This window comes from Anolis carolinensis, chromosome 1 (assembly GCF_035594765.1).
Source record: "Anolis carolinensis isolate JA03-04 chromosome 1, rAnoCar3.1.pri, whole genome shotgun sequence".
Lineage (NCBI taxonomy): Eukaryota > Metazoa > Chordata > Lepidosauria > Squamata > Dactyloidae > Anolis > Anolis carolinensis.
In genome coordinates this window covers 302472547-302485585 of record NC_085841.1, presented here as the reverse complement: position 1 = coordinate 302485585, position 13039 = coordinate 302472547, and the positions used below count along the sequence as shown (strand labels likewise).

The 13039-nt window shown below is 41.6% G+C and overlaps 1 protein-coding gene across 4 annotated transcripts in view; it reads right to left on the bottom strand.

The window, feature by feature from the left end:
* Positions 1 to 13039, bottom strand: part of dgkz (diacylglycerol kinase zeta) — a 186108-nt gene that overhangs the window by 92847 nt on the left and 80222 nt on the right. Inside the window, exon 2 of one of the 4 annotated variants that reach the window (XM_062967947.1) lies at positions 7429 to 7521. The exons of the other annotated variants lie outside the window; for them this stretch is intronic. Within the exon in view, the coding sequence (XP_062824017.1) occupies positions 7429 to 7521 (93 nt within the window). The remainder of the gene's footprint in view (positions 1 to 7428; positions 7522 to 13039) is intronic. 4 annotated transcript variants of the gene reach the window in all.

The window sequence follows — 13039 nt, the reverse complement described above, 5'->3', positions numbered from 1 at the left end:
TAGATGAAAAGACATGCATTTCTTTTATCTCATATAGAAGGGAAAGTCTTCTAAGATAACATATACAAGCATGCTTCTTGTTTCCTTGTTGCAAAATTATTTGAAATTGTTATATGTGGATAGGAAAATAAGCAAAAGAAAGCAATAAAGAAGGATTAGTACACAGATATGTACAAAAAAATTATCTAAATGCATTGTTTCCTTGGATTCATGTTTCAAGCAGTAACCACTCTATAGGGATCGCTTCATATCTGGGATGAAAGCAGTAGCAGCAGCAAAGGAGAACATCTGACATGATTGAGCCTACCTGGAGAATAGAGCAGCAACAGAAGATTCACACAGCATTATTTATTTCATGTATCATGTTCTTTTTCTAAGGATTTTGAGAAGATTCAATATGGCTGACCTGATGGTTTTCTACCTAGGCAACTTACAGGGCCAGGTCTACTTAAGTTGAGCATTACAAAGGCATTCATAAGCTATGAGGCTAGGGCCAGTTGAATAACATTTGTTCTTGGACATTAAATCCAGTCTTTGCAATCCACAACATATGCATTTACGCTTCATGGTGATGTGGGGACTGTAACTGCACACTGACCATTACAATAATGGAGAAGAACCATGGAAAGTAACAACACAGCATTATGACCACGGATGCACATATATATTCATGGACTAATTTCCCACCTGCCAGATTACAAAAAGAAATTCCTCAACATCTTTTTAGGCTACTGCAAAAAAAGAAGAGAAGACAGGTTCTGGCTTTTGCCTGCACTATCCCCCAGGAGAATACACTTGCCAATATCTAACAGCTGCTACAAATCCAGATTGTACAGGGTTAACAGAATTAAGGCTGCAAGAGAAAACTCTCAGTAGGGAAGCTAACAAGTTCTCATTAATGGCTTCCTTTTTTAAAATTAACTTCCCCTGGGCTGCAGGACTATATCATGAAAAAACCCAGGGTAGAAGCTAATGAGTAAATGCCAAGGAGGATGCTGTGCTCTATAAAAGGTTCCAAAGAGAGTTCTCCTTGCATCTTCCCAGGGAAGGTCTCTGCAGGTCTCCATTCCCAAAGGTCCCCCATATCTGTCTCTTTCAGGGAGGCTAGGAGGAGGATAGGTAAAGGTAGATATTGACTTGCAAATATCTGAAGGGAAACAGTTCTCCGTGATATAGAAATGAAATGGATTGGGGGGGAAATCTAGTGGCACCTTTAAGATTGACTGGTTTACCTTAGCATGTGCTTCTGTGGATTTCAATCCACTTCTTCAGAAAAACTGGCAGAGTACAATATTCAAGACACAGGGATCAGAGCAAAATGGAATACAGAAAGGTATAAGTTATGACACTGATAATAAACTTTAAATTATCACACATGAGCACACAATCATCCAAGTTATTGGGCACCGTTCATAGAAATATCCATGGCTTATTTGTGATGAAAGGCTAGCATAGGAAGAGATGAACACACATACCCCCTGGTGTCTAAAGTCCTGTGTTACACAACTCCCAAACTTCTCACTTCTTTGAGACCAAAGCATTTAGGAAGTAACTATTGTTGCCAATGAGAGAAAACACAAGGATTTGAGTTTCCTGTCAAAGTCCTCTAGTACATTTAAGGCTAGCTAATTAATTATAGAATTAGCTTTTATGAAATAACAGAGGGATTCTGGAAGAAAGTTTCAAGGAATGTTTCAGGAAAATCAAAGAAACAATGCAACTCTGCAGAGCAGGAAGGAAGAGAAATAACTGCAGAGGAGGAGACAGAAAGAACCATAGTTGTCTGCTGCAATGTATGTACAAGGTTTGCCTTCTTACTAGAAAACATCACCAACTACACCTGCAGCAGGTGCAATAACTTTCTTGGAAGAGAAGGTCAATACACTGCAGTTATGTGTCAAGTCCTTTCCATGCATCAGAAAACAGGAGAACTTCCTGGATAAAACAAAGGGAGAAAAGATTCTACAGAACGAACAGGAAGAAATTGTGAAAAAAAATTGAAGAAACCTATAACAGTGAGGAAACACACTGAAGGCAAACCACTGTCTGAAGAAAACCGTACAGAAGGGATTCAGAATCTTTTCAACTAAGCAATCACTTCATATATCTTGCTCATTTGGACATCTGGGATCAGGGGACTTCTAACCCCAACAGAAGAAAAGGACTGGAATTCATTGCTCAGGGATATAGAGGCACCTGTGTGCCAGGCTGACAAGATGAATCAGGAAGTGTGCTGTCCTCCTGGAAGCCATACCTGGGATGTCATGTCACTAACAATTTCTGAAAACTCAGGAGGAAACAGATCAGTAGCCCTGTTTCCTTATTCATGTGGGTATCGTTCACACAGCCAAGAACACCTTTGAGCAGATTATCTCTGATAATGAAGTGTTGTATAGGAAGCTAAAGAAGTCTGAGGCATGGTATTCTCATTAATTCTTTCAGTAAAGAATAGAGGACAGGATGGTACTGAAAATGAATGAATGACTGTGTAGAGAGTGTAGAATGGACAGATTTGGCTTCTGAGACTGCTGTTTTCACTTCTTAGCTAGAGAACTACTGGCTACAAATGGGTTGCACCTCATGAAGACTAGGAAGACTGATAGTAGCACGGCAAGTCTTATCAAAAGTAATCCTCAGGGGAGTAGGGGATTATCATTCAAATGGCCAATAGACAAGAGAAGCTAAGAGAAAGAATGGGATATACAAAAAAAATGAGTGCGCTACAGAAAATTATTCTAGAAATCACATATGTCATTCACACAACTCAAGCTGAAGAACTGCTAGCAATTGTTTAGCTAGACACAAAATGAAGTAAAAAAACAAAACAAAACAAAAATACATGCCAAGTTCACACACACACACACACACAAATATATATGAGCAATCAGCTAATAAGCTTTTATTTTAATGACAAGGATACAATTTTTACATTGGGAAGATAGCTGACCATTTTTTGTTCAAAATCTTTTCCTATGCAGTTTCACTCATCATCTCAAGGGTCAATTAAAATGAAGTCCAATAGTGCATTCAGATCAACCCAAATGAATAACAAAACCAGAAATGCTTCATAATTGATGCTGGGTGTTTCTATGCCGTTGTACAGCAATATGCTAGATTTAAAATGGTACAAGAATGGTAGAATTGAACAGAGTGAGGGGCTTCTTCTTTTTCACCTTTCACCAAACATTATTGCATTTTCTAATGAGTCATGCTAAAGCTTTCCCCTTGACATTAAGTCTAGTCGGGTCCAACTCTGAAGGGCTCATCTCCATTTCTAAGCTGAAGAGCCTGCGTTGTCCATAGACTCCTCCTAGGTCATGTGGTCGGCATGACTGCGTGGAGTGTTGTCACCTTCCCACTGGAGCAGTACCTATTTATCTACTCACACTTGCATGTTTTTGAACTGCTAGGTTGGCAGAAGCTGGGGCTAACACCGGGAGCTCACCCCGCTTCCCGGATTCGAACAGCCAACCTTTGGTCAGCAAGTTCAGCAGCTCAGAGGTTTAACCTGCTGCACCACTGGGAGCTCCTTTCTCATGATACAGCCAAAGTATGATAGTCTGATTTTAGTAATCTTGGCTTTTAAGGAGACTTCACGCTTGATTTGCTTCATGTGTATTTTTGGCAGCCCCATCCATAGAAATCTCTTCCATAGAATCATAGAATGGTAGAGTTGGAAGAGACCTCATGGGCCATCCAGTCCAACCCCCCGCTAAGAAGCAGGAAATCGAATTCAAAGCACCCCCGACAGATGGCCATCCAGCCTCTGTTTAAAAGCCTCCAAAGAAGGAGCCTCCACCACAGCCCGAGGGAGAGAGTTCCACTGTCGAACAGCTCTCACAGTGAGGAAGTTCTTCCTGATGTTCAGGTGGAATTTCCTTTCCTGTAGTTTGAAGCCATTGTTCCGCGTCCTAGTCTGGAGGGCAGCAGAAAACAAGCTTGCTCCCTCCTCCCTATGACTTCCCCTCACATATTTGTACATGGCTATCATGTCTCCTCTCAGCCTTCTCTTCTGCAGGCTAAACATGCCCAGCTCTTTAAGCCGCTCCTCATAGGGCTTGTTCTCCAGACCCTTAATCATTTTAGTCGCCCTCCTCCGGACGCTTTCCAGCTTGTCAACATCTCCCTTCAACTGCGGTGCCCAAAATTGGACGCAGTATTCCAGGTGTGGTCTGACCAAGGCAGAATAGAGGGGGAGCATGACTTCCCTGGATCTAGATGCTATACCCCTATTTATGCAGGCCAGAATCCCGTTGGCTTTTTTAGCTGCCGCATCACATTGTAGGCTCATGTTTAACTTGTTGTCCACGAGGACTCCAAGGTCTTTTTCGCACACACTGCTGTCAAGCCAGGCGTCCCCCATTCTGTATCTTTGATTTCCATTTTTTCTGCCGAAGTGAAGTATCTTGCATTTGTCCCTGTTGAACTTCATTTTGTTAGTTTTGGCCCATCTCTCTAGTCTGTCAAGATCGTTTTGAATTCTGCTCCTGTCTTCTGGAGTGTTAGCTATCCCTCCCAGTTTTGTGTTGTCTGCAAACTTGATGATCGTGCCTTCTAACCCTTCGTCTAAGTCGTTAATAAAGATGTTGAACAGAACCAGGCCCAGGACGGAGCCCTGCGGCACTCCACTTGTCACTTCTTTCCATGATGAAGACGACACATTGGTGAGCACCCTTTGGGTTCGTTCGCTTAGCCAATTACTGATCCACCTAACTGTAGTTTTGTCTAGCCCACATTTAACTAGTTTGTTTGCCAGAAGGTCGTGGGGGACTTTGTCGAAGGCCTTACTGAAATCCTGGTACGTTACATGCACCGCATTCCCTGTATCAACCCAACTCGTAACTCTATCGAAAAAAGAGATCAGATTAGTCTGGCATGACTTGTTTTTGGTAAATCTGTGTTGACTATTAGCAATGACCGCATTTGTTTCTAAGTGTTCGCAGACCATTTCCTTAATGATCTTTTCCAGAATCTTGCCTGGTCTCGACGTGAGGCTAACCGGACAGTAATTGTTTGGGTCGTTCTTTTTTCCCTTCTTGAAGATAGGGACCACATTCGCCCTCCTCCAATTTTCTGGGGTCCAGAACCACATCAATACGATTTAATTCTTTTCCTGTCGACTGTCTTTTTTACAAGCATACACAGAAATCAGAAATATGATGATAAGGATAATCCTGACTTTGGTATTCAATATTTCTTACACCTTAGGATCTTGTCTAGTTCCTTCATGGCTGCCCTTCCAAGTCTTAGGCATCTTCTGATTTCTTGCTGCAGTCTCCATTTTCATTAACAACAGAACCAAGGTATAGGAAATCCTTTAACGGTTTTTATGTCTTCATGGTTTACTTTAAAGTTATGTCAATTATCTGTGGAAATTATTATTTTCTTAATGTTCAATTGTAATATTGCCATTGCATTGAGACAGTAAAATGTGCCAGCATGTACATTTCTTTAAGAGCAATGCAAATCACTTGAATTGCTTCTAAACTGTTTTGTTTCAAGTGTTAAATGGTCTAATATGTTTTCAGCTTTTACATTTTATTATTTTAAATTGTGTTAAATGGTTCAAATTGATTTTAGTACACATTCTTATGTGATCTTCAAATATAAATATTTTAATTTATAAATAAGCAAGCAAAAGTAAATTGCCCTTAATTCCTACGTGGAAACAGAGCCTAGAATGCCAGGTAAAGATCAGTATGGAAAAAGCTCTTGTAGCAACTTTGAGACCGAGAGAAAGAAATTGGTAGCATAAGCTTTTGCAGATTTAGGTCTACTTAAATCTATGGAAGAAAAAGTATGGGCGATAGTGACAGAAACCTGAAAAGAAGTTCAGAAGAACCAAGGGAGTCACATTCCCTCCACATGTTCCCCAGGACAAATTATCAACTGAGGCAAGCAATGCTATTTCTTTACCTTAACCAGACCAGAATAAGAAATCAGACTGTATCTAAAAATAGTTTTATCTCTTCATATCTCTAGTGGAGACTCGGATCTCGTTTCTCAAGCAGGAACTACTTAATACTGGAACATAGAATCATAGAATCATAGAATCATAGAATAGTAGAGTTGGAAGAGACCACATGGGCCATCCAGTCCAACCCCCTGCTAAGAAGCAGGAAATCGCATTCAAAGCACCCCCGACAGATGGCCATCCAGCCTCTGCTTAAAAGCCTCCAAAGAAGGAGCCTCCACCACGGCCCCGGGGAGAGAGTTCCACTGTCGAACAGCTCTCACAGTGAGGAAGTTCTTCCTGATGTTCAGGTGGAATCTCTTTTCCTGTAGTTTGAAGCCATTGTTCCGTGTCCTAGTCTGCAGGGCAGCAGAAAACAAGCTTGCTCCCTCCTCCCTATGACTTCCCTTCACGTATTTGTACATGGCTATCATGTCTCCTCTCAGCCTTCTCTTCTGCAGGCTAAACATGCCCAGCTCTTTAAGCCGCTCCTCATAGGGCTTGTTCTCCAGACCCTTAATCATTCACAGTTACCTAAGAGCAGAGTATCTGAACTTTTTCTTGTTATGTTTTTCAGCAAATACTGCTTTTGTAAGGTATTATAAAAGACTATTTAGAAAAGCATTCAACACTTTTAAGGTCCAGGCCAGTTAGAGAGGATAAGAGCTGTAGTCTAAATACCTGGAAGGAAACTGTGCTCCTTTCCCTTCAAAACAATCACAGTTTCTACCCTGAATTACAAAAGAACATTCCCAGTGGAATGTAGCATAGTCAATAAAAGCCAAGAAACACACCACAACAACTCTGGAAGACATGTCACAAGACGCATACTATGCTTTTGCAGTTAATAAGATCAAGGTTAGGTAACTCATGACCTTCCTGATGCATCTGTATGGCAGCTGTCATAACCCTTCCCCTAAGACTAGAAATGAGTTGCAAGCCAAAAAAACATCTGGAGGGCCACAGTTGCCCTCTACCCTTGAAAAACTTGGGTCCTTGTATTGTTCCTGCAAGTTGAAAAGTGTTGCTGCAAGTTGAAAAGCGTTGTATTTCCATTTTGGGGGCATGCATGTTTTGCAATATCCACAAACAACATGCTATTAGTCAGAAACAAAGAGCTATAAAAATAAGAGGCTGTTTTTAGAAGATCTCTCCAGGCCTAAGTACAACTGGCCTTCCAGTTATTAGGGAATAAAACATTGTTCCTTAATGCCACTCCAAAGAGGTAAGTTACACAGCACACACAGCACAAATTTCCAGTTTTGCAGATTTTGTTCCAATGTTGTATGCTGCTCTTCAACACAAAGGCCAGTGACTCATGCACACTTAGCAACCTTTGGTTCAGAGGTCCCAATTAGTGCAGACTCTAGAGGGACAAGGCATGGGTGGAAAAAGAGAGCCTTTCCTCAGCAGGAGACAGAGCTGCAGCTAACAGCACTACAGAGCTTAGGCAAGCTAGTAAAAATACCACATACTTATATACTGCTGGCCTGTGCTTTATCCTGCAGGCTCCGCAATGGCCAGGTTGGCTGCCCTGGTGGCAAGGCAGGACTTCACCGTGATGGAGTCTGGGAATACAAAGAAAGTGGTCAGCAAGCCCCAGCTGGCAAACAAATTGGATTCTTTTCTTACCTCTCTCTATCAAATGTCACAGAGGTTTCCTACTTCTCCCATGAACAGATTGATACTCAATGCCAATGACATGCTTATGGGTTGTAAGGGGCAACCAGCAATACCCTCAAAATGAGCAGACAGTTCTCTCTTCCTTGCCTAATATTTCCATAGCCAGTTTCCCCATAAACTGTTGTTCTCAGTTGGATTCAGCCTAAGCCCATTCTGGCTTAAGCGAACACCTATCTTAAGAAAAACAAACTGAAATCAGTTTGGATACTAAACAGATGTCTGTTCACAAGGTCAATATAGTAAGAATACTGTGGGATCAGATCTTGAGCAGGTCAGAAAAGAGGTAGTTAAAAGAAGAAGGAAAGTGAAGAAAGAAAATACCATTAACATTAGTCCCAACCAGTTGACTCTGATCTTACCCAATCATGGGTCCATATTCCTTCACAGCATTTCCCCCAAGGGAATGGGAGTTCTCTACATTTAAAAAGCTCTCATATCTGCCCTATATAAAGTGGCACCTTGTTATACAGGGAAATCAATCTGAAGCCTCCAGCTGCACATAAATTCAATAACACCCTTTCACGATATTTACCCATTAATTTTCAAGACTGGCAGTCACTGACAGTTTTAAACTTTAGGAAGGATAAGGATATCTACATGTATAGCTGCTACCACATGCTGAATTAGCAAATTACACATGGGGTTTCCCAAGGTATTTTTCTGCCTAAAACTGAAGGAAAAGTCTGAACAGAAAAAAAATATTTGTGGACGACATATTACGCTTAGAAGAATTCTCCCTTGTCATACACAAAAGGCAATCCCTCCTCAAAATGGTACCTGTTGCCAAGTGTAGGCATTATGCAAGGGTTTTCTTTATAATTATTGCTAAAATCTCTACGCATAACTAACACAATCAATCAACTACGGTTTATACATAGAGTGACTGGCATACCAAAGGTGCTTAAACAACCTAGGTGTCTGTTTAATGTCTTCGCTTTCGGTGTGAATTCCAGCTCTTCTGAAGTCTCTAAAGGGAGGTCAGGATTCCCCATGGCACATGTTCTACTCCCTCCTTCACCACTTTTAGTGGCCCATAATTTTGGGAAGTCGCAATACATGCAAGGTGCCATTCTCACCAGCAGGTGGAGTTACCTCCCTACAGACACAAGGAGAATCATCCAGTGGCTCTGTCAACACATTTCAATACTCTCTCAATGTGTGTGACCCAGATACTTCAGGGCGAAGCTCAGAGAGAAGAGTCAGGTGGCAGATCTAACAGGAGAAGCTCCATTACCCTCCCCCCTCCTCAGATCATTGCCCCAGCCTGACTCCTGGTGCTGTCATCATCAGCATTCACCTTGGCTGCTAGACACGGATATTGATTTGTACATCAAATACACTGAGGTAAGGCACCAGCTGTATGTTGCACTGAGTGACCATGAAGCTTTGTTTAACTAGGACCCAAATTAGACAGGGCCATGTTTGCATTAAAGAAATCAAGTTCCAAAGTATAAAATCTGTGAAAGACTATAAAGTACAATGAATTGACTTTGTCTTATGTCAATGAATGTTTAAAACTGTTATTTCCAGAGAGGAATAAGGAATCTATCCTAGAAAGCCGAAACAGAGACACTGGGATGGCCCACTCAAAATCTCCACTTATTCTCCACGTCAAGCAATTAGAAGTCAGATTTCTTAAATAATGTACACAGGACAGCTGACTGCCTTCAGAAGGAACAGAGGCAACACCCATGACCATTCGTGAGTCCTGTCTTCAATGTCACCCCATAGGTTTTACTTTTTCTTGCTGGATCGTCAACTGGTCGTGGAAGGGGGCTTGTGTGTTCCAGTGAACCTGTGAGCGAAGCTGTCAGCAGTCCTGTACTCCCAAGCAGGTTTTCTCATGGTGGCAAGGTCACAGGGAAGAAACCAGATGAAGCATGATGAAGACCTCAACGACACAGCAAGCAAATGATAATGTGATACATGTTACAATGGCTGTGATGGTGGCCAAAGGCTGCAACAGATGAGAAACCAGCGATTATTGCGTTAGCCATGCCATTGGATCAAAACCTCTTTCTGTGAAGACTGTGTGTTTGTCGCTATGCACTCATCTCCACACTTAAAACTAATTTGCACACAGACATCTTCCAAGATAACCAACAAAAGTCCCATGGTGACTGGCAAGTGGCGATGGGGGCAGTGAAATACAGAAGCCCCTAACTACGGACAGACATGGGCAGTGGATATGGATTCAGTTGTTCTAACTAAAGGCACTTCAGTAGCTCTGTCCACAACAGAACAGCCTTATTTAGGATCTACTCTGCTCACCCCATATGGGAAGGGGGCTAGTAAAGGTGCCCTAAATATAGTCTGCCTCTCTTATTCCTGACCGTATTGTTGTATCCAAAAGGGGCACCACCTTCTGGAAGAAGGAAAGATCACCAGGATTGAAGTGATGATTCTTCACCATCCACTCTGCTGGACCATTCACTTTGTTTGAATGCCTGATTACTGTGTCCCAAAGCAGATACAGTAGAGTCTCACTTATCCAAGATAAACGGGCCGGCAGAACACTGGATAAGCGAAAATCTTGGATAATAAGGAGGGATTAAGAAAAAAAGCCTATTAAACATAAAATTACATTATGATTTTACAAATTAAGCACCAAAACATCATGTTTTACAAGAAATTGACAGAAAAAGCAGTTCAATACACAGTAATGTTATGTAGTAATTACTGTATTTATGAATTTAGCACCAAAACATTGCAACATTTACTACAAAATCAATGACTACTAAAAGGCAGACTGCCTTGGATAATACAGAACCTTGGATAAGTGAAGCTTGGATAAGTGAGACTCTACTGTACTTTATTCTCAGCTCAAGAATGGAAAATGAAATATTTAAAGATGGGCTTAAAGCTAACATGTGGAATAAATACTGAGAACTGAGAAGCCCTTGGGAACGTGAAAAGAGGAAGGAATGTCAAGCAAACCTTTGTTAGGATCACCTTTTATCTGGAAATTTATATTCTCATTGTGAAAGAACATGTAAATCCAGAAGAGATCTCTACATTAACTTATGGACCCACTGCCAAGACACTACCCTTGGAAGACAATAATTCTCGGTCATGAGTGATTATGATTATGATGATGATAGTTTCTTAAATATTTTAGAGTAAAACCTGAGTTCATAGAATCATACTCCCATGTTACGGCAGCTCCACTGGCTGCCGGTCTGCTTTTGGGCTAGATACAAAGTGCTGGTTATTACCTTTAAAGCCTTAAATGGTTTGAGTCCAGGCTATTTGAAAAACCGCATCTCCCTTTATAGACTAACTCAGACACTGTGGTCAGCGGAGGAAGCCCTACTCTCAGTCCCACCCCCGTCTCAAGTATGAATGGTGAGAATGAGAGAGAGAGAGCCTTCTCCATGATCACCCCCACCTCTGGAACACCCTCCCTAAAGAGAAAAAAATGGCCCCTCCTCTACTTAAAAAAAAAAATTAAAAATCCACTTGTGCTCTCTAGCATATGGAGAGGAGGAGGACTAGAGAATGACAGTCAGCGAATATACCTCCAACCGGATATTATCACTGTACTCTGGCTCTAGTGGGTCGGCTGGCAAAGTAGATATTATTGCAATTATAGTTAATTTTAACAGAACTTTTGGGAGCTCTGTTAATTGATGTTCATGTTTTTATGGTTAGATATAATTTTATTGTTTAACTGTACAATTTTAAGTCTTATGTTATAATTAGTTGTTTGATGTTGGTTTGCTTGTTAATGTATTCATGTTTATACCAGTCTTGAGGCATTGAATTGCCTCTATGTTTTTTGTTGGCTGGAATCTGCCCTGAGTCCCTAGGGGAGATAAGGCAGAATACAAAGAAAGTCTTCGTCTCCTCCTCCTCCTCCTCCTCCTCCTCCTCCTCCTCCTCCTCCTCCTCCTCCTCCTCCTCCTCCTCCTCCTCCTCCTCCTTCTTCCTCTTCCTCTTCTTCTTCTTCTTCTTCTTCAAGATATAGCATTCCTTTGCCTCTTGACAATGTTCCCTTGGATTAACTCTTGGTTTACCTGGAGGGTGTCCACAAGAAAAAAAGGAGGCATGTCTCCAAATGTTCAGTGGCTAGCTGTTTTTATTTTGGGGGGAAACTGTGAAGAAGGCCACTGAGATGTATATAGGCTGAAATGAGCATTCCCCAGTTTTTGTCTATTTTACCAGGAGCATGAACACAACACAATCATGCATGGTTTCATGGCCCCTACCATGTTAACTTACTAACGCTAAGGCACACCTGTCATCATCAGATTATTTCCCAGGCTATGTCCAAGTGACCTGGACATTTTTAGATTCCTAGAAATCTAAGGTCATGACAAACAATATAAATTCCTCAGTAATGAATCCCAGTACATTGCAGGGAGATTGCCAGGAAAATGATACTGTTTTGGTCCCAGCCTCAATGGAAAGTGATGCCAAAGAGTCTGTAGACCTAGAATCCCAAAAGCCCCATGGTCGTACTGCCTGCTCCATGAAGTAAAGATCACAGTGACTATTTCCTAGACAGAGCAAACTTTGAATTTATCATGTATAGCATGAGAAGTAACAGAAAATGCTAATAGGATTGGTTAGCACTATTTGGTATCTTAATGGGGTGGTACCAGGTAATTTCAATGTATTAACTGGCTATTTTAAAGGAGCATGGTATTACATTTAACAACACACAGTAAGATATATTATCTAAGAGAAGCAGCTATTGTCACTATCATCTGGTCAAGATTCCCCAAGCTTTGTACCCTCCAGATGTTCTGCAGCCTTCTCGAGACTCCGAGGTAAGCTGTGTTTTTTTATGACAACCCCACAGTCTGGTTGCTGATTAAGAAGCTTAGTGCAGAATCAGGGCAAATCGAGGCTACAGCCACCGATGGCTGCAGAAGATGCGATGCAATTAATGTGACTGAAAGAGAACTTTCACATGAAGTTGATAACGTATGGTTTGGCACACTCTGCTCCCTTCCCTATGCTGTGGTCAAAGATGTACGTGGGCATTTGTGATTGGTGAGATTTGGCAACCAGCAGCCAACGCAGGAGAGGATGCCTGACTCAAAGCAGGGAGCTCCCCCACCCACTCAAAGCTCACAGTATCCAAAGCTAGTCATATTATTTTGGAAATGAGGCAGAAAAACTTCACAGGTGCCTTTCCACCCACCATTCTTGGCAATAACAACACAATAGTAACAGATCAAAATAACTAACAATTTTCTCCCATTTCCTAATGCTCCAAATCTACTCCCTGGGGTAGTGGTTTACTCTGTCTAATGGCAATGCCAGCCGCAAACAGCAATTTCCTCTCTCCTGACTGAAAGTTGTTCCCCCTGAGAGCCAACAGGTAATTCCTGTTGTTTCTGAAAAGCAACGTTTAATGTTCAGAATGTATCAGGCATATAGAATTTTCTGAAGAAC